Source organism: Ursus americanus, chromosome 20 (assembly GCF_024610735.1).
Source record: "Ursus americanus isolate L20-20 chromosome 20, mUrsAme1.1.p, whole genome shotgun sequence".
NCBI lineage: Eukaryota > Metazoa > Chordata > Mammalia > Carnivora > Ursidae > Ursus > Ursus americanus.
This window is the reverse complement of record NC_142146.1, coordinates 28,811,233-28,836,722: the sequence shown is the minus strand read 5'-3', so window position 1 is coordinate 28,836,722 and position 25,490 is coordinate 28,811,233. Positions and strand designations below refer to the sequence as shown.

Genomic DNA, 25,490 nt, shown 5'->3' with positions numbered 1-25,490 from the left:
TAGTTCCTCACTCTTATCTATATTAATGAAGAAGTAAGACATAACAGTAGATTCAGCAATACACAGCAATATGGTCTTCTGGTCTATTGAAAGAAGTGGTGTGGCTGACAATCTGCAGAAAACTGTTATGTCCTTCCATGATACTATGAAATTATTTAGTTATTTGAGTTTTCTTTTTTGAGACATGCATATTGAACTTAGGACAGCAAATGTGGTTTTCTGGGTTTATTTAGGACAGCCAGGAAATGCTTCCTTTTTTAAGAGGACTCAAAGGAATCACATTTGGCTCTTTGTACTGTTGAATAAACTAGATTTGAAGTCGGAAAGCTATAAGCAGTGCACTCTTAGCAGTCACTTGTTGATAAAAATGGTCCCAGATATTGATGGGAGGTTTATGGTTTTTAGACAGAAACAGAATGCATTCTGCATTTCAGGTCATGCTGTCACAAACTCATCTGAGAGAGTAACAGCTATACAGCTCTTCCATGCCAGCTTTTAACTAAATGTGATAGAACACAAAGCAACTGAAAAAGCCCACCATGGCTTACCTGTGGGCTCAGGAGCTGTACATCACTGATTTAAATGGTTTAGACAACACTGAATCGGTAGAAATTGACTCCCCGAGTTCACAGGGGTCTTCAAGAGATGCTTTATCCTTGGAATGTGTGGAGATGAAAGTAGGTAGATAACATCTATCTGCATGAGTTTGTTGAAATGAGAAGCAATAATTAAAGATTAAAACATTTGTGCCTTATTAGTTTATCATAAAAGCTAATCCTGATGAAGATAGTGAATTAGCTAATAGGGCCTTTTATATGCATGTAATTTATTTTAGTAAAAACTGTCCTTTTTTGTTTACTAGAAAAAAAGTTTTTTAATTGAAAGCTTTTTGGGTGGTTTGAATCTAAAACACAACAAAGTAATGTTAAATTATATCCTACAGGAAATTCTTTTGATTGTTGATTTGTACTTTATGCCTTTATATTCCACATTACTTTTTCACAAGTAAAGATACCATCTTACTCTAATCTGTTCTCAGTGGTTCAGCTTCATAAAGAAGCAGCCAAGTCATGGTTTTGGCCAGAACCTGATGTGAATCTCCATTTCCCTGTATTCATATGTAATGTTTAACCTTAGAGAAACTAGCTTTAAGCCATGATTTCTTCATCTTCCCACCCTCACCTCCATAAAAATATGGCCTGATCTTGGGGCATCGTTAGAGAAGTCAAGAGTCCTCTCTTCCATTTAGTAGTTCCCTGAGAGATTAGGTAAAAGTGACTACTTAAACTTTTTACAGCTTTAAGTCAACTAAAGAGAGAATCTGAAAGCTCAATTTAGAAATGATTCTGATACAAAAACCTCTACTTACAGTATGGATTTTGATTCTTTTTAATAAAGAAAATCAATTACTTCGTAGGCCTTGTGACACTTGACTAACACTTTTGGTTCTCTTTTCATGATAAGAGTAGAAAGACAATGCAGTGAGATGGGCGTGTGAGGCTGAAGGAACAAAATGAGCAAAGACAAGAGAGAGAGTGGCATACTTAGGGATTCATGGAATAATCTGCTATCATGAGGATTTGTGATGGGAGGTGTTTGAAAGGTCGACTGGACCCAGTTATAAAAGGCTTTATATGCCCCAAGCTAAAGAAGTTATTGGGAACCACTTAAGGTTATGGTTTACTTTGCTTCTTTTTGTTGTTGCTGCTGTTTTGCTTTTTAAAGCAGGGGACAGCTTGTGTGAAAAGACTGCCATCTTGGGAACGTCACTCTAGTGGCTATGAAGGAGGATAGCTTGAAGAAAGACAGATGTTAAGTTTCTGTTTCTGTAACATTGTAATTGAATGGCTGGGGTACTTCTGGTTGGATATGGTCAGTGCATCTGTGGGATGGGATAGTAGCAGAATTCTTGCCAGAGGGCAAGGTTTGTGGAACTCCAGCTTATTACTAATAGGCTCAAGAGTCAGCAGACTTTTTCTCAAAGAGCCAGATATTAAATATTTGAGATTTACAAGCATTATGTTCTCTGTTGAAACTACTCAGCTCTGCCATTATAGCTCCATAGCAGCCGTAGGCAATAAGTAAATAAATGTACAAGGCTGTGTTCCAATAAAACTTTATTTACAAAAACAAGTGGCCACTGAAGGCCATAGTTTGCCAACTCCTGATGTAAACTCTATTGAAAAGAGGGTCAGGAACAAGTCTCTAAGACCATCTTTTCATGTAGGAGCAAGGGGAAAGGAGTGTCTCAAGGAGCGTTAGGGAAGCAGGAAAATAGGAAATAATGATTGAGAGTAGTGGAGGGGAGGGTGGTGAACAGGAAGGATAGAGGACTATATTTTTAGAAAGGCCATAGAAATTTGAATACTGACTAGGTATTTGATGTTAAAGAATTACTAATTTTTTTAGATTATGATAATGGTATTGTGGTTTTGTTCTTGAAAAGGATCCTTCAAAGAGATACATGTTAAAATATTTTTGAATGAAATAATAATATATCTGTGATTTATTTAAAAATAATCAACTGGAGTTACAGAGGAGGGGAATAGATGAAACAGACTAATGTTCGCCCCTGAGTAATGGGATATAAGGGATTCATTGTATGAGTCTCTCTGCTTTTCTGTATGTTTTTAAATTTTCCATAATAAAACATTCTTTTAATAAAAGGCCTTGGATTTGGGAATTAAAGGGGCACAGTTTGCTTCCCAAAGTGGAGAAAGAGGGATACCAAGGAAAGAGATAAAAGAAGCCCATGTCAAGGACAGCCTCAGTGATGAGAATTTTGGGGCAAGTTCTTCAAGGACTCAGAATGAATCGAGTTGAGAGCACTCTTCACCTTTGGACATTTTCTTTTATCCCCCATACAAATATATCTAGAATCATGCATTTGGGGCACTTCCCCCACAAAGTGGTGAAATACATGATGGGTTTGTATTAAAACCTGTGTGTGGGCTGGTAGCCATTTGTGCTTTTGACGCAGTCTACCAAGGGAATGAAATTCACATAGCAGTAATCTCTGGAGATTTCTAGAATACATTGGGAAACATTAAATTATGCATTTTCTTCTGTGAGTTACTTATGACTGTCATACCTTTAAGGCCCTCCTCCCCTTTTCTTAATACCATCTTCATAAACTTTATAAAAGGCATGCCCATTACACAACATTTGGAAACTACAGGACAAAATAAAGGAAAGTAAGTATCTTTCTTCCTAAGACACAGTTATAGCTAGTAACAAAACAACTCTGACTTTTCTAGGTTGGGCACAAGGGTTAAATAATAATAATCCCCTGCCCTTCATGAGCTTAAAGTATACTAAGGGGAAATGGACTGAGAAACAAGGGCAATAGAGTCTCCTAAATTTAAATAGGATCTCTGAGTTTTTTAAATGAATTTTTGGTTTATCAAGTATAAATGTTCTAAATATATTTTTATGTTTTCCTAATTTTCTGATCTATCTCACTAAATGTGAAACTTCTCACATTGTGTTCTTTCTGACTTGAATTTTCCTTTATTTGATTTTTTTCTGCTAGTTAAAAACCGCAGCAGAAAAGAGGTAGGGGAGATAAAGCATGTGTGTTATGTGCTGCGTATCATTGTTGTATAAAGGTTTTCTTTTATGTGACCTTGTGAAAACCTTATATTTGAAATGTGCCTGGGTATGCTAAGTATAGATCACTTCTCTTCTTGGCTTTTGTTTTGTTTTTGTTCTCCTGTTGGGTGACAACCGAGAGAACCAGTAGAATAGATACCTGAACCACCCATGGATCAACAGGTGCACTCTATTCTCCATAATCTGAATTAAGCCAATAATTTGTCATGTCATTTGCATTATCCTTTTGTTTAAAGGTTATTTATTGAAGAGGTTCCCATTGTACACAGTATAACAACATGATGCATTCTAGAGCTAGATTGAAAAACAGTCTGTAATTAGCTGACAGATAATTAGCACTTTCAGGATACCACTTTCATCTTATAAGCATTTACTCTTAAAATGAGCTAAATTATCTTCTGTAATTTACCTGGCATTTGGTTTACTGGTGCACACACTAGCATTCTTTCTAAGTAAAGCGATGAATCAATTTGAGAACTCAGAAGGTACCAACAAACTTTCTACCAAGAATGGCCAGTGTTAGAATGTGGTATTTTTAAAACATGTTCAGTTTAGGGTTGGTGTTGCCAGTCCCCTCTTTTATCTTTAAAGTGTTATTTGCCAGACAATATCCGTAGGCTCAAATGACTTTGTAGGTATTTCTTCTTTATTTTTAAATTGCCAAGCTTTTTATTTTTCAAATGTGTTCTAAAATTCAGCATTAATTAGAAACATTTAGGTTTCTGAAGCAAACTTTCAGTAAAATATTTGATTATCATAGTTTCTGTTCTTAGGGGTTAATCTCCTTGCAAAATTTATAGTGGGTTTTTCATTTAATGTATGTTAAATTACTGTCTTAGCTCTTTGACCAGGAATAAGTATTATTTTGAGTTTTTGAGGCAAAGCAGAATTATGTGCACACAATAAATGATGTTTTCAGTTGATTAATGTGAAGAAAATGATGTAAACTACATTTAAATTATTCATATACAAGTAACTTTCGATATGCAATTTGACAATATCCTGCTGTTAGGTTCTACACATAGGTTATTAGTATTTTTATGCTGAATTCTTGACATATTTAAAACAATTATTTGTATGGGCTTACTTCGATCCATTACTCTCTGATAATTCTTTGTTAAATGCTTAGCAAACTCCTTTGGAAATAACATGTTTTTTATAATCTTATAGTTTTGGTCCTTTTTGTTAGTGGCCTGCACCATGCACTGTTTTATAATAGTTAGCTTTGTTAGAGTTAGGGAATACGACGTTAAAAATAGGTTGACTTCGGGGCACCTGGGTGGCTCAGTTGTTAAGTGTCTGCCTTTGGCTCAGGTCATGGTCCCAGAGTCCTGGGATCGAGTTCTGCATCAGGCTCTTTGCTCAGGGGAAGCCTGCTTCTCCCTCTCCCACTCCCCCTGCTTGTGTGCTCTCTCTCACTGTCTCTCTCTGTCAAATAAATAAATAAAATCTTAAAAAAATAAAAATAGGTTGACACATTATCTAGTGAAACGCGAAGAAGGTGTATCTTAAGAGTATAAAAATATGTCCAGTACAGTCTTGCAATTCATTCTAGCCCTTTTATTGTATCTTTGTACTGATATATTTGACAGAAACAAACTTTAATCATTCTTGAACCTTATTAGTATTTTCCGCTTTCTACCTGCATCACAGAATGCTTCTCTAGTTAGCAGAATTTGAAAATAGAGTGGTTGCATTTAAAAATTGATATTACAGATTTTTAAGAAGTTGTTAGTCTCTGATTCTATTTCTGTATGAGCTTCCTATTCAAACCTTGAGACCAGGATGTTTCTGATATCTTATAGAAGTAAAATTTGTCCAAGATTAGGGCATTATTATTGTTTTATTTATTATCTTATTATCTACTGCCACCTAACACATTACCCCGAAATGTAACAGCTTAAAACAGTGAACATTTATTACCTCACAGTTTCTGTGGTCAGGAATCCCAGTACAACTTAGCTGAGTGCCTGTGTCTCAGAGTCTCTCACAAGGCTGCAGTCAGGCCATCAGTCAAGGCTGCAGTCATCTCGGTTCAACTTGGGGAGCACTGCCTCCAAGCTCACTAATGTGGCCTTTGGCAAGCCTCAGGACCACAGTTGTTGGCTGGAAACATGTTTGCCACGTGACGCTCTATAGGAAATGGCAGTTGACTTCCTTCAGAGCCTCGAAGGAAGAGTGTGCCAAGTTGGAAGCCGTAATCTCTTTATATAAAATCTAATGTCAGAAGTGACATCTTATCATTTTGCCATAGTTTATTCTTTAGACATGAGTTCTTGGGTCCACCCAGACTCCAGGGGAGGTGATTACACAGGGGCACGAAAACCAGGAGATGGGGATCTTAATGATTGCCTGCCCCATAGCTTATGAGTACTTAGGAATTTCTAAAAATTTATCACTTTTACTGTGTTGTTTCACAGGACTATGATGATAAAACTCCCTGCTCAGAAAGAACTCCCTTTGCTTAACTTGTTCTTGTCTTATCATCTTGAATTAATCATGTCGTATGGAATGAGGCTCCAGGAAGGGATGCAAGCTAGGACGTAGATAAAGAAATGTTCATTTGCAGTTTTTCTTGCATAGCTTTTCCTAGGTATTTAGATAAACAGTGTTGTTAAAACTCTAAGGTACTATTAAGAAAATGCACAATTGGGAATATTTTATGCTCTGTTTATTATGTAAATTCTACTGTTTATCTTGTTCAGTATTGGTAAAGGTTTTCAAGGCGTCATGAAAAGATGGGGATTTAAAGGCCAGCCTGCTACTCATGGTCAAACAAAAACCCACAGGAGACCTGGAGCGATTTCAACTGGTGTAAGTATAACTTAGTGTTCTCCTTTTTAATGCTAAATATTCAGCTTCTGCACATTAGAGTGCTTTAGTCTTGTCCTTGGGGTCAGGTCACATAATTTTAATCTGACTCCAGGTGGGTCACAGTACTTGTCACATTTTTATGGGTCCTGGCCTCGCTTATTTTCCAGAACCAGACTTGAATCATTTAGTAATAACCCCCATACTTAGAGCCAGTATTCTCTGTACTTTCCTGCCTACTTTCTCATTTCCATCTCTGTTTCCCATCCTACCCTCTGAAGTCAGCTGCAAGAAATCATGGATTAGAATGTCCTTCCATCTGCCCCACCATTTCCTTCACAAATTCATCTTTGCCTTAACACAGGCAGTTGGGAAAGATTGTCAAGGAGAGTATCATGGTGCAAGGGAAAAGTAGTAGAGAAGAAATGGGGAAACAATAAGAGCAGAGAAAATGGAGAACGACTTTTGTATTCTGAAATAATTTTCTGTAAGTTGTAGGATTGAATGGGTAAGTAAATATATTGATAATGGGAGCAAGTTTTTCACTACTGGAAAAGGATACTCCGGCATGAAAAGGAGGGAAATTAGAACAAACCCTGTAGTGCTGAATTCAGATTGCAGGTATCCATATACACTTATTGTATGTGCATATAAAGAAAGAGAAATAGGTATAGATAGGTATGCGTGTGTGTGTTTATTCCTTAGCCCTCTCTGCTAAAAGAACCTAAAAGCAAAAGTACTCTCTAGCAGCGAGCCACACATAGAGCCTAGATCTTGGTTTCTAAATGTCATTGCCCACTGAAAGGAACTTGGGCTTTTTGGAGAAATGGCCAGTTTCATGCATGGGGCAGGAAGAGTATAAGAGGAACCCAAAATAGCTTGTTCAGGAAAGTGAGGAATGTAATGTACAGCATGGTAGCTATAGTTAATAACGCTGTAGGGCGTATTTAAAGGTTGCTAAGAGAATAGATCTTAGAAGTTCTCATCACAAGAAAAAAAGTTTTTTGTAAGTATGTATGGTAATGGATGTTAACTAGACTTATTGTGTGACCATTTCACAATATATACAAATATCGAATCATTACTTTGTACACCTTAACCTAATGTAATGCTTTATATCAATCAGACCTCAATAAAAAAATAATTCCTTTAGAAATTAAAATAACAAGAAAAAAGGAAATGCTTTAAAAATGATGGCACATGCAGTGGACATAGCAGCCAGCTAAAATGAGCTCCCACTTGTAAAGCTTTGGACAGTTTGATCCGAAAATGTAAAAAATGACAGAAAATGGAATAAAATTAGAATTGATGATCTCACACTGGTACAGATGAATAAGTGAATGGATAGGTTAATAAATAAATGGGAGAAAAGGGCCTGCTCTTCTTTGCAGTATAATATTAGCAAATAAATGTAGAAGGAATGTTGGAGTTAGAACTTCACTTTTGACAGCCATCGTAGGAATAATTGATTCAGCCAGGAATTAACGGTGGATGCTGAAACAAGTGGTGAAAACTTGATGGAGACAAGTTATATAGAGTCCCCAAAACAACTCATCGATTAATTACAAAGGGAAAGATAATAGCCTTAGAGTAGATTAACCTAGTGAACACAAAAAGAGCAGAAAGGAACACATCCTCACTTCTGTGGTGATTCCTGCCAAAAATGCATCGCCTGAATCTGATCATGGGAAAACATCAGACCTAAAGTGAGTGATAATCTCTAAAATAATTGGCTACAAAATAGCTTCAGAAATGTCAAGATCATGAAGGAGAAAGGCTGAGGAGCTGCTCAGATCTGAAGAGACTAAAGAGACAGGACAGCTCATCACAGTGTAGAATTCTGAAGTGGATCCTGGACTTGGGGGGAACATCATGGGGGCAAAATTTAGAATGTAGACTACAGATTAGAACATGAATTTTTTGAGTTTCATAATTGTAACTGTGGTTATATGAAAGAATATTCTTGTTCTTAAGAAATATACACTGAAATACTTGCAGATAAAGGAGCATCATGTCTGCCGTCAGATTTTTTTTTTTTTTTAAAGATTTTATTTATTTATTTGACAGAGATAGAGACAGCCAGCGAGAGAGGGAACACAAGCAGGGGGAGTGGGAGAGGAAGAAGCAGGCTCATAGCGGAGGAGCCTGATGTGGGACTCGATCCCAGAACGCCGGGATCACGCCCTGAGCCGAAGGCAGACGCTCAACGACTGCGCCACCCAGGCGCCCCATGCCGTCAGATTTTAGATCATACAGGAGAAGATGTGCATATACAGAGAGAGAGTGAATGGTAGAGCAGATGGGGCAACATGTAAACACTTGGTAAATCTGCGTAGAGTATGAGAGTTTTTTGTATTTTGCAACTTCTTTATGAATGTGAAATTATGCAGTTATAAATTATATGAAAATAAATTGTTATAAAAATTAGGTTGATCATAGATGTAAATTTAAGAGCTAAACTATAAAAGTCTTTTAGGAAAACGCAGGAGTAACCTTGGGTTAGGCGAAGCCTTAGATAGGGTGTCAAAAATACAAGTAACAAAAGAAAATACAGATAACTTAGGCTTCATCAAAATTTAAACTTTCCTGTTGCAAACAATACAATCAAGAAAATGAAAAGACAACTCACAGAATGGAAGAAAATATTTGCAAATTATATATCTGCTAAAATTTTTAATCCAGAATATGAAAAGATAACCCAATTCAGCGTGCCTAGGTGGCTTAGTGGGTTAAGCATCCGACTCTTGATCTTGGCTCAGGTCATGATCTCGGGGGTCCTGGGATCCAGTTCCACATTGACTTCCATGCTCAGCGGGGAGTCTGCTTAAGATTCTCTCTCCCCCTCTCCCTCCACCCCTCCACCTACTCATGCAAGTGGGCTTGTGCACTCTCCCCCTTCTCTCTCTCTCAAATACATGTCTTTTAAAAAAAGATAACCCAATTCAATCCAAAGGACTTGAATAGATTTTTTTCCAAAGAAGATATACAAATAGCTGACTAGCATATGAAGAAATGCTTAACATCTTTAGCCATTAGGGAAATGCACACCAAAACCACAGTAAGATAGCACTTCAACACATACTGGGGTGACTAGAATTAAAAAGATAGATGGATAGTAACAAATGTTGGCAAGGATGTGGAAAAATGGGAACCCTCATACATTGTGGATAGGAATGTGGAAATGATAACAGCTGCTTTGGAAAAGTTTGGTAGTTGCTAAAAATGTTAAGTGTAAAGTTACCAGATGTCCCAGCAAATCCACTCCTAGGTGTATGCCCAGAAGAAGTGAAAACATGCACAGAACACTTGTGTGTGCATAGCAGCATTACTCAAAATAGCCAAAAAGAAACAACCCAAATGTTCATAAATTGATGAACAGATAATTAAAATATGGCAGATTCATACAATAATACTTAGCAATAAAGTAGAATGAAGTGTTGATACATCCTGCAACATGGACGAACCTTGAAAACAGTCACAGACTCCATATTGTATGATTCCATGTACATGAGCTGTCCATCCAGGCAAATCTATGAAGTTGAAAGCAGATTAGTGGTTGCATAGAGTTGGGGGGAGTTGGAGGGGTTGGCTACTAATGGTTTTGGAATTTCTGTTTTAGATTGATGAAAATGTTCTAAGATTATAGTCATATACAACTCCCTGTATATATTAAAATCTTTAAATTGTATACTTAAAAAAAGAGTAAAATGTGTGGTATGTGAATTATACCTCAATAAAGCTCTTTTAAAATTAGTCATGTAGAGGAACCTATTGTTACGCCTCAAGTTAGTTATTTGTCATGAAATGTACCATTCTGTGTTTGTAAATACTGCCATTAAGTATTAGCTAGTCAATTCCTTTATAATCCTAAGAGGGTGTACTTTTAATGAGAATGTAGATTTAATTGGGGAGGGCAGAGTCCTTTTTCAGTAATGTAATGTTAAGCAAGGTATACCTATCACAGAGTGTGTTTGGAGAATGAATAAGAGTGATATTTAGTCTATAATGCGCAGAATTGTCTTTTAATCTGAGTTGGTTACCAACTCTCATACTATGGCGAGCTACTTCCGCTTGGAGTTTTGCCTGTTAATGTCAGAGTAGTGATACAGAAGTGTTTATATTCCAGGAATTCGTGTGTCATGAGAAGCTTCCTGTTTTAGATGTAATTCAAATTTGCTTCTTTAGATGTAGTATTATCCATTATCAAAGCCAAAATCAGAGAAACCATGTGAAGCTGTTTGATTTCTGTGAATCAGACAACCAGAGCTGGACAAACAGACTCAGTATTCTAATAACTAACTCTGTCCTTTAATCATTCTGCGGAAGTAAAGTAACATCAAAGGCGAGGGTGGGGGAGTAGGCCCATCCCAGCAGTAGGGGTGTAGATGGAGTCCATTAAGTCAGTTAATGCAGAAGATTAGTGAAAACAGACCAGGCAGTCAAGTTTGTTCTTTGCTGGTGTGAAGGGTGTTTACATCCTGTGATTTTTCTTTTCTACTTCTTAACCAGTATTAGCACAGTGGCCACTCTTGTTACTGAGTTTTTCTCCTGTATCTGTTTCTTAGTCTGTATTTATTTTGTTGCTCTCATCTAATTTAGGAAGGAAATCCTTTCTAAAGGTCATTGTGTCTAAATCCAAACTTGGTTCCTTACTGGGGCCGAGCAGAATGAGGGAAAAGTGAAACCTTTTAATAACTCGCATCTCAGTTTGCATTTCAGGTTGATCAGTGCTATGGAAAATTGAGAGTACTTCAAAGTGCTAATTTTGGTTTTCTTATGTAGGATGTTGCCAGAGTCTGGCCTGGAACTAAAATGCCTGGACAAATGGGAAACAGAGATAGGACAGCATATGGACTGAAAGTAAGTTTCTGAAGTGGCTCTTTTTTAGGCATAGTCTAATTAATACCTGAATGTAAAAGCACCAGAGGAAATACCACACCTGTGTCTGCGTGGGATTGTTCTAATACCTGAAGAGAGAGAGAGAGAGAGAGAGAGAGAGAGTGTGTGTGTGTGTGTGTGTGTGTTGTAGCCATAATCGTGGTAGTGTGTTCATTTAACATCCAAACTGTGGAATGTGTGGTCATTGAAAAGAAAAAGTCACCTACTGTTTGATCTGGAAGATTTCCACAAGAAGATGGTGCATGAAAAAAATTAGATTCTAGACCATTGTGTATAATACTATGCTTTTATAAAGAATGAACAAAAGCTTCCTCCATGTATACGTTACTGTGCTGTTACATAAGCACAGAGAAAAGTGGAATTATGTGCCAGAGTATTTTGGATTATATGTCAAGTGTGTGGGTGGATAGAAGCGGATGTGGAGGAGGAGGAGAGAGGCAGACCCATCAAAACAGGAGGGAAAAGATAGTAGGAGCGAAAGCATTGTGGTATATATCCATCTTTATAAAATAACTATATATATTTGGGGGGGAGTTAAATTCAGTCCCTACTAATTTGAGGAATTTGACAAATAACGAATGTTTATATATGTATGTGTACATGTTTCAAAGTATAGAAAGTACAAAGGAGAAAGTAGCTCCTCATAAGAACAATACCCAAAGATAAACACTGTAACATTTTGGTGCATGTTCTTCAAGCCCCTATTCTGGATACATTTTATTTATAAATTTTGGCCGGCGGAGCTTTTAAATTCTGTGTAATTAAATCTAGCATTTTCTTTCTCTTCTATTACTTTTACGTCTATGAGAGATCACCGGTTTGTATTTGTGTGTGTGTGTTTGCTGTGCATGTGTGTATTTGCACATGCGTACGTGTGTGATTATTTCCCAATTCCCATAGTATTTAACATTTAGCCATTAGTAACTATGAGCTGTGGGTCAGACTTGATTTTCCTCCCACGTGAGTTGTTCTTTCACTACCATTTCTTGACCATTTCCCCCATTTGTATAAGCTTTTTCTCCACATGAAAAGCCACCCACACAAGGGCCATCTGCTCAGCACACTTATTTTGAAAATTAGACCCAGAAAGGTTGTGGCTTCCCCAGTTTCTAGTTGCAGCAAGCTAGTATTAAATAAAAATAAAATAAAATTGAATTTCCACTTGTTAATGGTGCCAGCAGAGTCCATTGAAATATCCAAGCAGTCTTGGTTGTTCAGTCACATTTATATTTAAAATGAGAGTTTGCAGGGCGCCTGGGTGGTGCAGTCGGTTAAGCATCCAACTCTTTTTTTTTTTTTTTTAAGATTTTATTTATGTATTTGACAGAGAGGCAGCGAGACAGAGAACATAAGCTGGGGAAGTGGGAGAGGGAGAAGCAGGCTCCCAGCGGAGCAGGGAGACCGATGCGGGGCTCTATCCCTGGACCCTGGGATCACGCCCTGAGCCGAAGGCAGACACTTAACCACTGAGCCCCCCAGGCGCCCCAAGCATCCAACTCTTGGTTTCAGCTCAGATCATGATCTCAGTGTCATGGGATCGAGCCCCACATCTGGCTCTGTGCTCAGCATGGAGTCTGCTTGAGATTCTCTTTCCCTCTCCCCCTCCCACTTATGCTCTCTCTCTCTCTGTCTCTCTCCAAAATAAATAAATCTTTAAAATGAGTGTTTGCTACCACTTCCAAAAGACATATCTGTTACAATCATGTATTACAAGTCGTCAATAGGATTTGAATTTTTCCTGTTCTCATTCAACATTTTGAAGTGCTAATATGATGATTACTTCATAGGCTACTTGTAGCCTCAGCTTTTAGTAACATATTGCTTGTTTTAATACAAGTATATTCTGAAATTTTTAACTCTTAAAATTCTATTTCATTTCTTTAGGTATGGAGAATAAACACAAAGCACAATGTAATCTATGTAAATGGCTCTGTACCTGGACATAAAAATTGCTTAGTAAAGGTATGTATGTAAACCGTCTTTATTTTCCATTGTTCGGATACATAAATGTGTACCATAAATTCTCCTTTGACCCATAAGTGTGGCTTGAAAATAAGTGACTGTTTCTCCACATTATCTGCTAAATTAATTTTTTTTCCACTTTTCAGTAGCACTTGACTGAAAAAATTGTACAAAATAGCCAGATCCTGTGTTTATAAAATCACGAACCTGCATAAAGGGTAGGACGAATATGTAGAGGCTCTTTAGAAATACAAAAAGGATATTAGGATAACTATTGCCAAAATATCAGTATCCTTTCAAAAAAGAACTTTTAATTTTTTACAAAATACGTTGACACAGGCACTGGAAATACATGAAATGGAAATTCAGTGAGAGAGTCAACAAGATAGGTGGTAAAGGGCACCTGGCTGACTCAGTTGGAAGAGCAGGTGACTCTTGATTTTGGGGTGATGAGTTCAAGTCCCACGTTGGGTGTAGAGATTACTAAAAGAAAAATAAAATAAAACTTTAAAAAAAAAAGGAAGGTGATAAAAGGTAGACATTTTAAGGAGGGATTTGTTACTGTTATTTTATTGTTATTGTATACTAGCATTGCTCTGATTATGCTTTTTAGTGTTTTTCTTAAAAATACATGTTCATTTTTATGATCAAAAACAAGTAAAAGAAGAAAACAAATGTACGGGAAAAATTAAAAAAAAAAAACTCTTGCACTCTCACAGACTTATGTCTATCAAATAAAATAGAAAATAAATATTCTGCCTTGGACTTAGAACGCGAGAAATCACTTTTGAATTTTGAATCTTCCATTCTGAAAATAAATGTATAGTAGAATTGATACCAGCTATTCCCGGAAATATGTTCTTTATTAATTTTCCAATAGTAACAGCAAGAATGTTTAAAAACTTAAACCTCAGATTTTTCAGATTGTGTCTTTATGTATTCTTTTCTTTTCTTAAAGTGGATTCCATTACTAGCATGAAGTATGATACTCGTTTTAGTCTTATAGTAATTAAAATTCCCTTTCAGCAATTAACCTTTTGACTGGATTATTCTCATTTTTCTTAAAGAAAAAATACATCTTAAACGAATTGTTACAAGTTTTTTGGTTTTGTTTTTTGTTTTATTTATTTATTTTTTTTTTACTTTGCATGTTTTTAGATTTAAGTGGGTTTCCATTCTCCAAGTGACCTGGTCATAGACACAAAGACACATCGTTGAGGCTGGCATGTTGTCATTGTACTACTTAGAACATTTTGGCTTCATAATTATATGTATCCCTCCACATTCCAGGTTTATTGCATGTTTATAAATATCACAATCTAATAAAAGAGAAAAGAGGAAAATGATTCTTTTCCATAATAAAATTTTACTGCATAGCAGGTGAATTTTTAAATTTTTGACAAAAATATCAAATCTCCCTTTTCTCCCCATTTTATTGCATACACAGTTTTAGGCTGGCTTTCCAGCTGAGCCTTACTGCTGTTATGACTTCTCAGGTACACCTCAGCATTTTCTTGGATGCCTGAATAGATGAATAGGTCAGCTGTCTTGAAAAACCATAATATGTGCAGTGATATTCTCACTGGTTGTTATAAACAGTTCATAGTCAACAACTTTCAGTGCTCGTCCACCTACTTCGACAACAGATTGCCTCCAAACACTCAGCCCTCTGAATGGACGATGGCTTGCTATTACTGAAGACAGACGTTCAGAAGATATACCAAAGGCAATTCCAAAGGAGGAGTCCCAAATATCTTTCAGGAAACTAGCATAGGGGCACCTGGGGGCTCAGTCAGTTAAAGGTCTGCCTTCAGCTCAGGTCATGATCCCAGGGTCCTGGGATTGAGCCCCACATCAGCCTCCCTGCTCACTGGGGAGCCTGCTTCTCTCTCTGCCCCTCCCCCTCCCCATGCACTTTTGCGTGCGTGCGTGTGCTCTCTCTCTCAAATAAAATCTTTAAGAAAAAGAAAGAAACTAGCATCAAAGAATGTCTAGTCCACTTTGAACTGTCAACACACTAATGAATGTATTTGCAAGAAACGTATTTTGATTAAAAAAAAACTCATTTGAAAAAAAAATCTTTGAAATATCGTGTCTAAGCAAGTTTCTTTTGTAACCTTGCACAAATGTCTGTTTGAAACATTAAGTTATGGGTTTGGTGAGTGTTTTGTGGGCTTGTGTTTTAAATGTCAGAAGTGCCGTACACTTTTTGAAAACATTCGTCCCACTTTTTCTGTTCTTCCTGTTGATTCCATAGCAAGTGAAAGAGCCCCCTTGCCCATGGGGATTGAGGCAGGTCCTAGTGGACAGGCAGCCTCTTTAATGTTCTCTCATCCCCTAGGAGCTTTTGCACCCTGCCCCCGCCACCTCGCAGAGTACAGGGCTACCAATACCTTTTTTTTTATTCTTTTTTTTCCTTTATTTTTATTTCTTTTTTTTTTTAATGTAAAGTTCGATGATTCATTAGTTGCGTATAACACCCAGTGCACCATGCAATACGTGCCCTCCTTACTACCCATCACTGGCCTATCCCATCCCCCACCCCATTCCCCCTCTGAGGCCCTCAGTTTGTTTCCCAGAGTCCATAGTCTCTCGTGCTTCATTCCCCCTTCTGATTACCCCCCCTTTCTTTATCCCTTTCTTCTCTTACCGATCTTCCTAGTTCTTATGTTGCATAGATGAGAGAAGCCATATGATAGTTGTCTTTCTCTGCTTGTATTCTAAAGTTAGTAAAGATAGTCTTAGGGATGACCAACCCGTTTAACCAATGTAAGCATTTTTGTTGTTGTGTGGATTCACTAAATGTATTAAGAGCCTAAAGAACTTGTTTACAACATTATGTTGTGTATGTTATTATTTGTGTGTGCTCAGTCCTATACCCTAATTTAGAATTTAAGTTTATTCTAGATTTCCTGCTTTGTGTGTGTGTCCTAGCCCTCACCTTTCCTCAAAGGGTTTGAACTGGTTTGCCAATATACCATAAATACAAAAAGAATGAGCTGGAGAGTTGAGGAGTTTCGGTAAAGGCCGGGAAATAATGAAGTCAGAGGTTCGATTAAGTGCACAAAACTACATACTAGAGAGTCTTAACACGTTTGTTAAAGATGGCTTACACGCTTTGGCCCTCAGCCTTAGAGCCACCAAGACAGGAGAGATTTAAATAAAATGTCATCATTTATATTTCAAATCAATGAATGTATAGTACTGTAGCATTTACAATTAGAATATATAAGCAGTGCTTTTGTCTGAAATGTTCTTCAGGGAGGATAGATCTATCAAAATGTAAAAACAACTGAGAATTTGCTATTTAGATCATTTATGACTAAATTCTCACATTTATCAAATTAGCACAGAAAGTTTTGCTGTTGTTGGTTTTATTGTTTATTTGCTTGGGTTTTCAGTTCTAAATTCTGAGACAGTTTAAGTTGGTAAAAGAATATGACTTTTTTTTCCTCAAGTTAAAGTTCAACCCAAGATTAGTGAATTGGAAAAAAAAAAATTAAACAAGTTTATTTTCTTCTGGGCAACTTACTGAAAATTTCTTGGAACAATTTTAATGAGAGAGATTAAAATAGATGTTTTTCTGTACTTAGCTGTTCCTAGCAGCTGTGTACTTATTTCAACCAAATTATTCGTTTCTTATTGCCAAAATGATTATGCCTTATTTTACTCTGTGTGTATAATTACATGTAATTTTTTTTAATTTCTCTCTGAATGAAAGCTGTAGAATGAGTGAGAAGCTTTAAAGAATCCAATAACGTTTTCCAAAAATAAAGCCCAGCATTCTAGATCATATCAATATCTGAACTGTTCCTTGGTTTATGAATTCACAGATACAATTAGCATATTTTTAGATTATAAAGAGTTAACAGAGCTAGGATAAAGACTTGTGGACTATTATTGTTTTTGCTAAATACTATTTTGTCCTTATCTTCTCAATGATAATGGTACTAGTTAAATGTAAGCTTATTTCCTTCATAAAACTTGATGTTTTTGGTTATGTGCCCTTTGACTTAAAGACTAACAAAAATTAGTAAAAGTTACTTTTTTAAACCTCAACTCAAAAAAATCTATGATAGAAAATAAAAAAATAAAAATACGTAATAGGAGTAGATAATAAAATCAATAAGTGGGTAGTAATAACTTTTAGGTACATAGTTTTGATAGAATTAATATCTAAATAGTAATTATATCATTTATCCTGTTGGGCAGTTCTAGAGATTTGTAAGTTGTAGGTAAGATATAAATTAATAATCAGAGTAATGTTATTATGAGTAGATGATTAACTTGAGGAAGGCTGTATTTCTGTCATTGGATTAATTAAATTTATTGGAATAAAAAGAATACATTGAGTTCCTTTTACTTCATATAACATTTGTTATTCATTAGAAAATGTAGGAACAGATATTCTTTAATTATTAGTGATTAAAACAGACCTTATCTTTAAGTAACTTAATTGGTAATACTTATTAATAAGATCTTTGTCTCCCTCCCCACAGATCAGAGATTCTAATCTGCCTGCATATAAGGACTTCTGTAAGAATCTCCCATTCCCTACATATTTTCCTGATGGAGATGAAGAACAACTACCAGAGGATTTGTATGATGAAAATGTGTGTCAGCCCAGCGCACCTTCCATTACGTTTACCTAACCTCGTTGGACGTGGCAGAACCTTAACATATTTTGTGAGCTTTCATGAGCCAGAAGAGAAATATAACCAGGAAATATATTTTCCTTTCTTAATCATAATACCAAACTTGTCGTCTTTGTCAGGGGCATAAATATATCATGCATCCCCCAAACTAAACTATGTTAAAAAAAAATTACCACATTAAACAGATCAGTTAAGTAGATTGAATATGCCAAATTTAAATGGACTGGCAGTTTATGTATGAGCTTTAATTTTAATTTAAATTTCTTTGTAATTTGTGGGCTGCATTCTTTTTTTACTCCATATTCCTCAAGTTACCTTAAGATGTTTACAAATTAAACTTCTTTTATGAAAGATTTGTCTGTCTTTGTGAAGGGTGGTTGTGGAACAGTGGCAGACCATTCGGGAATTGTGGGGTAACCTATTCAGAAAAAGAAACCATTTTCTAAAATTCATTTTTATCATTCTTAATACTTTTAGAGCCCTAAACAGAGAAAGGAAGTACGATTTTCATTTAAATTACAGAACTATGTATGTTATAAAGGCCTGACAAAGGAAAAACAATAAAATCATCAGTTTTGGATCCTGTTTACACTTCTGTTGGGAGGAATATTTTTTAGTTTGATCACTCAACTATAGATAGGTTTAATCATTTTTCCTGTTACCTTACCAGAAGGATTTGAAATGGCCTGGGATTGTACATGCAACAAACTTACGAAGGACCTATTTCTGAAAATGTTACTGGCCCCTGGGTTTTCCTTCATTGTATGAAATTAAGATGTGTTTACTAGTCGTTACTTAAGTCAAATAATCAAGCTTAACAATGCAAGTATAAGCAGGCCTCATTGAAATACTGGATTTCCTCCGTACCAGATTCCTGAGGACCCACAGAATCCAACTTAACTCCCGATGTTTTCTGAGACTTGATTCATATGGTCACCCAAGAGATTTATTAATCATCCTGTTAGATCTCCATATAATTTCCTTATAACTAATGGATTTGTTCTTGAAATATCCAACAGTATTTTTTTTTTGCTCGTTACATTTCTCTCATTCTCTATTTTAAATTGAAATGTAGCCACATCTTTAAAACTTTAAAAAGTTTTCATTTATTCTCCACCTAAACCATTAAGATATGTTGCAAATGACAGGAAATCCATACAATAAAATAGTAAATGAAGAGGAAAAACACCAAGGATAATATAAATCAGAATAGGACGGAAGGGGAGCCTGGGTGGTTCAGTCAGTTGAGTGTCCGACTCTTGGTTTCGGCTCAGGTTGTGATCTCAGGGTCATGAGATCGAGCCCTGCACTGGGCTCTGTGCTCAGCACGGTGTCTGCTTGTCCCTCTCCCTCTGCTCCCCCCACTTGCTCTTGGGCATGCTCTCTCTCTCAAATCTTTAAAAAGAAAAAAGAGTAGGTGGGAAGTCGGGAAAGAACAGTGACGATGTAACGTCGATGAGCAGACATGCAGAGTTATACTCATTTTGCCTCTGAGCTGCCTGGTACCAAAGTCGAACAGCATTGATCTTTTACATAGTTCTCTTTACTCATGAGTTCCTCAAGAGGAACTGTTTTAAACTGGAGTAAGTCTTGGCCACTGTACCATTTTTCATTAAAAACAAGAATAACTTATCAAACTAGAAATTCCTGGACTTGTTAAAAGATCATCTCAAACATATTCAGGGATAAGATACACATTCTTGTTCCTGGACATCCTTGTCAGTTCCATTACAAGAGAAAGTAATGATACAAATATGACGAAGTGAGAACAATATCTAAGAAATACCTAACAAGAAGATCAAAGACAACTGGCAAGCCATCAGAAGGCAGTTCAGAACGGTGACTGAAAAGATTAATATATAAATAGCAATATTTAATTGAGAAATTTTATGGGGCGGGGAATGCATATCTTTCACTATGGCAGTTTTTTAAAACGTTGCCTAGAAAAGAAGCCTAACATGTGCTGGGGTCTTATTGGAGAAGATAAAATTTTATTGAAGGATATAAAAGAAAACAAATAATGGAGAAGAATATCATGGTTATGAATTAATATCGTAAAGGAATCAATCCTAGTTTTAAAATCTCAACAGGACTTACCAATTGAACTATTCAAACTGATTTGAAAATGCATGGGAACGTGTAAATTCAAGAAGAGCCAAAATACAAAATCATAACCATTAGTTTGTTATGCCCCTCACTACCCTTAGGACTTACACTTATTTAACTTTGAAATCCGGAATACCGTATGCCTTAATTCTACTACTTCAGTTGCATTTGGTCAAAAGATTTTAATGAACTTAGAGATGCGTGAAATTTGCTGATAAACCAAAGAGAAGCAGCTGTTCCCTTGCAAGGCGAATGAACAATTATTGCTGGGAGAAGATAAAATCTTGTTTCAGTATAAAGTATTCGTGGAGATGGAGAGAAAAGAATCCTAGCACCTGAAGGTAACCAGATGACAGATGACGGGTGAGCAAGGAGCTGTTCAGCAGTCATTTGCCCGGGACATGCAGTGTTTTGAGGAAGGCAGGGAGCCCTCTCCACTAGAGGGCTGGCCCTAGAACCATTACCATTTGTCTATAGAGTCTTCAAGTGGTCTTTGGATCTGCATTTGAGTTTTAAGGAGAAAATTTCTGATCATCCTTTAAGATAATGAGCATGAACCCTCTCTTCTAAGAGAGCCAGGAAACAAAGCATTCATTTCCACCCCCCACCTTCATCCGCCTAGTCCCCACTGCCAGGGCCCTGTACAGGTACTGTACCCACTGAAGACGATCTGGGTCCCGTTCCTGCAAACTTCGGTAGCCCAGAAGAAGTAACCCGAGCTGTGTTCTGACCCACGTGGAAAAGGAAGAAGCCTCCAGAGTCATGGAATACATAAGCCAGAGTCGGCCTGGTCCAGCACTAAGCAAGACAGGTGATTTGCTAAGAACCTCGGGTCACTCTGGCTACAGTGCCTGTCATCAAATAAACTCAGCCTACCACGGATAAGGAGTGCATGGTCTGGACCCCGCCGCTCATCTCACTCTTCGGAGTCCGGGCCACAAGCCTGCTCCTGAGCAGGACTGGCCATCGCACGGATGTGGAGGCAATTTCGTTCTCTGCAGTGGAGCCCACTCCAGTCCTGATTTGGGCTAGAACTTGATTTACTCCTTTAGATTTGAATTAGGAACCTTTTTATAACTAAACTTCATTCAAATTAGACATTTATTCCAGCCTTAGTTGGTCCTATTAGTTAGAAAATCGGTAAATGCTAAACCTTGTATAAATTATATAGGCCTCGGGAAGGCCCCCTGGTCGAGGCACATCTGCCTTAAGGGTTACACTAAGCATTGCTTGTCCTGCTTCCTTTCCAGGACCCTAACCTTACTAGAGTAGCTGAGGCTGAAATGCGAGTGCTGATTAGTCCTGTCTCCACAGTGGGCCCTGGCATGGGGGGAAACTGGACGGTGACAAGCTGTCACAAACACTAAAATGTCAGTGAAAGCATTTCTTACCCACAGCAGATGTGAGGATATAATTTGCAAGGAGATTAAGTTTTTCAAAGTCAATAAATAGTGCTTTCTGTAACCTTTAGTGCTGAGATACAGACCTGCTTTTCAACTTTTCACAAGGGATAGACTATAAGGATGACTTTTATAGCTTATTTCCAAGGGGAAATTTGTGAATGGAACCCGAGTGCATCTGAGGATATACGATGAGATATGCACGAAACTATGGGGTTTGGGTTTCGGGGGGGGGGGGGTTTGTTTGCTTTTTAATGCGAAGTGTTACTTCACACACTAGTTAAAGCAGCCATTCAGGGTTCCTGGTATGCAGGGTCAGTCCCACCAGCCTGTGGGAGCGTCGTCTCATGTTCAGCAGCTTTAGTCATCACAAGAACATCTCTGAGAACAAAAGAAATGTGTCAGAATGAAAGTCTCTCGTTTTTGCGGCAAAACTGGACCTTGGTCCTAAGTCACTGCCCACAGAGACTGCGAGGACTGTATCACAACAAAACCCACTGCGGGGGGCCGGGGGGAGAGCGGCGTTCAGCCGCTGACACCGGGTCTGCTGTTCGGCTTTCCGGGATGGATGCTCGCGTGAATGCCTTTAAGCGGCCGCATCACTCCTCATCCTCGTCCCAGTGGAAATATCCACCACTGGCCTCTTGGACCGTTCCACCTTGCAACGTGGTCTAGCCTGCGGTGTGATGCCTTCTGTCGGCTCCTTGTTGTTTGCTTTTCCACGGATGATTCCGTTCTCTTGCTAGTGTTCTAACAATGCCCATCCCTGCCTGTGTCGCCTGAGGTCAGTACTTTGGAAGTTCTCCCCAAGACTTGCAGGAAGCATGGCAGGGAGAGTGGACCTCGACTTTTACCTTGTTTTTAGAACTAGTTCTGTCGTGGAGCACTTTAGTAATGAGGAAGGGCATGTTGCTGATTTCAGTTTTGCTGCACCAAAAAGAGCATTTAAATACAGACAGAGGTAGGTCACCGTGCTGTGAGGCGCCTTGGGCAAGCATCTTCAGGACCTTTAGAATCATATGTGCCACTCCATGGCTGCCTGTTTTCTATATAGGAAACAGTCCTTCACAAGACAGTTTACTTGACTAATGATGGATAAAGTTTCTTCCGCTTTCTGGAATTTTCTACCATGTTGAGTCTGCAGACATTTCTCCTATTTCCAGTTTTACTGCCATATATGCTTTAAGACCTCATCTGCCAGCTTCTGGTAATAATAATGATTATTACCAGACCAGGTGGGAGCTTGGCCCTGGAAAGGGCCATGGTCTCTCAGAGCATGCCTTACAAGACAAATGTGCCAGCCACCCAGATTTTGCCTCTAGCAATTGTCTAGGAGTCCCTGAAAGAAGAGGACCCGATTGGGGTGTCCTCACCCCTCCAGAAAACAGCCAGAGTCCTGAGTGTGCGGGGTTGCCAGCCTTCTTCTCATCATTTGGTTTTCTGCTTTTAAATGTTTCACAGAACTTACAGGAGTCCACCTCACGCCTTGTTTTTCATTCTTTTTAGACTAATGAGGTGGCCCATGCAAGTCAGACAAGCCAAATTAATCTCAACGAATGCAACCTGTAACTCCATAAAAGCAAATCAACGACTTTAACTCAGGTGGCCAAAGCATCCTCTTGGCGTGAGAGGCCCCTAGTTGTTCTTTCCTGGCTTTGACTGGAGGAGTGAAAGGGATAGTTGTGACCTCGAGCCTCCTAAAGCGAACTCTGTATGACCACCAAGTATGTGTTGGGGCGAAAGTCTGTTGTTTTTAAAGAAAAGAGGTAAGATACCAAGGTCGGACAGTGCATCAAATCTGCTTTATCTGAGAAGGAATGGATTAAATACTCATCACGAATGTCCTGACAAAGAGGCCTGGATGACTATATAAAGGGACTGTGTCAGAATGAACAAGAAAAATGGATTTCTTGGGCATCCAGCGTAAATGTCCTCATCTACAAGCATGCGTTCCGGTGATGAAGCAAAGATGGCCGCAGGGCTGTTGGCCGATGGTCCCTTTTGCCCCGCCAGCTGGAGAAGCACAGAAGCGATGCTTCCCCTCACACAGGGGTACTGGGGCCTAGTAGGGGGGTCCTTCCCCTCCTCAGAGAGGTCACGAGCACTGGTAACAGCCAGCCTGCTGCCCAAATACCTATGAATGAGAACCCAGGCGACAGCACCCACAGAGAAAAATGGGTATTTAGGAAAACATGAGTCAAAGCTGAGGAAGGAAGTAAAGGAAAAAAACTGATAAAAAGAATGTAAACAGGAAAAGATCTGTTTTATAAAAACCCAACCCTTTTCTACCTGTAAAATTAGAACAGGGAGGAATGCACGGCTCAGCCCCTAGCCGGTAGCTGATAAGGACACCCCTGCCGTGGGAAGAAGGCTGGGTTTTAATGATCCAAAGCCCTTTCTTAGACGCCACTTCCCACACCGAGACTCAAAGTGCTGTGGCCCAGGAGCCCTTGAGCTGCACGGCGATGACGAGGCCACTCAAACAGCAGGACCGTGGACGGGAGCCCATCAGGCACAGGTCATTGTCACGGTGGTTTACAAAGCAGGTCTTACCTTCAGCGAACACGCGGCTCCTGCGCCCTGGCTGCACGTCAGAACCACGCAGGGGGCTTGGAGAACCCCAGTCCAGCGCTCTTGGAATCTCGGGGCTCAGCACCAGCCATCGGCATTTTTTAAAGCTCCCCAGGCAGCACCGACGCACAATCAAGGCTCAGAACCCGTGGCCTAAAACGACATGATGTGTAGACGGGCAGCTCATCTGTGGTGTGCAGGCCCGTAACTTGGGAGCCTCCTAGAAGCCCTTCCCACTGGAGAAATGTTTGCATAAACGTAATAATAGTAATGTTTTATATGTGCGTAGTACTTACGGGAGTACTGTCCCGGGAAAGTGCTTACCCTCCTGTAAAACTATACAAATGTTAGATACCATCAATGTCATATAACTGCGAACATATGCAGAATGAGAAATCTAGGGCTTGCAGAGGGCCTCACTAAACAAGGGACTGGCAGAGCTTGTACTAAAATCAGGCCTCCTGATGTCCCCATGTCCCTCCACACGGCTGAGACTCATGACTACCTTTAAAGAGAACCTGAAATATTGATACGTTTGGTTTCCTCTATTATGAACTGGGATGTAGCCTCATACACAAGTATGTATTAAATTATTTCGAGTGCCTGGGTGGCTCAGTTGTTAAGCGTCTGCCTTCGGCTCAGGTCATGATCCCAGGGTCCTGGGATCGAGCCCCGCATCGGGCTCCCTGCTCAGCGGCGAGTCTGCTTCTCCCTCTCATGATCTGTCTCTCTCTCTCTCCCAAATAAACAAATAAAATCTTTAAAAAACAAAAATACATTGTTCAGCTTGCTCTGGAAATGTGTTACTTTAGTATCTCACCTCAATGATACAAAAATCCCAAGTGAAACAAGCTGTCAACCTTAGCGCGTCGGAATGTTTCCCTTAGTTATTTTGTTGTCAATATTTGCTTCTTCATTTCTTTCGCTTGTCCTGTACCTGCAGCAAATATCAAAGGTTCTGGGAAAATTACTGAGAGGAAATCTTGAAAATGGAGAGAATTATATGCATAAATTTAGTTTCTTTAACTGCAAATGGGGATAGATCAAGGCTGTTCTCTTCTCGTGGCTGAATGCTTTAGAACAATCCCAGGAAGCTGATGTGGCGATGGCGTGCCAGGTGTAGGGTGAAGCTACGCCAGCACTTTCCTAAGGGCTGACATCTTTCTCAGGGAATCCCGCCTCTCAGGCAGCATTAGGGCCCCTCCTCCTTATGCCTTGAAGGTCAGCAGTCAGAACGATGAGGCATTTATTGAACACCCACCAAGTGTCAGATGTTTCGCACACAGGGGCTCGTTCAGTCCTCAGCCACGCCGCCAGGTGCTATCATCACCTCTACTTTACGCACGAGGAGACTGAGGCTCGGACACGATGTAGCATTGCCTCGTCCAATACCTGAGCTGGCCCAGACCTGAAGGTGACCTCTGCACTCCAACTCATGCATTCTGGGCAGAGCCCCAGCTTCCAGGCACCCGAG

General features: G+C 38.8%; 2 protein-coding genes across 3 annotated transcripts in view; one reads left to right on the top strand and one right to left on the bottom strand.

Moving 5' to 3' along the window:
* Positions 1-23,090, top strand: part of MRPL3 (mitochondrial ribosomal protein L3) — a 46,643-nt gene extending 23,553 nt beyond the window's left edge. The window contains exons 7-11 of one of the 2 annotated variants that reach the window (XM_087870202.1): positions 6,318-6,426; positions 11,206-11,283; positions 13,207-13,284; positions 17,784-17,970; positions 22,952-23,090. In XM_087870202.1, the coding sequence (XP_087726328.1) occupies positions 6,318-6,426; positions 11,206-11,283; positions 13,207-13,284; positions 17,784-17,936 (418 nt within the window). In that variant the 3' untranslated portion in view covers positions 17,937-17,970; positions 22,952-23,090. Of the gene's footprint in view, positions 1-6,317; positions 6,427-11,205; positions 11,284-13,206; positions 13,285-17,783; positions 18,291-22,951 lie in introns of those variants that run through there. The other variant, XM_045791760.2, reaches the window with a different exon arrangement.
* NUDT16 (nudix hydrolase 16) overlaps positions 22,952-25,490 on the bottom strand; it is a 59,838-nt gene continuing 57,299 nt past the window's right edge. Inside the window, exon 5 of the transcript XR_015727866.1 lies at positions 22,952-24,169. The gene's annotated coding sequence lies outside the window, so the exon portion shown is untranslated. The remainder of the gene's footprint in view (positions 24,170-25,490) is intronic.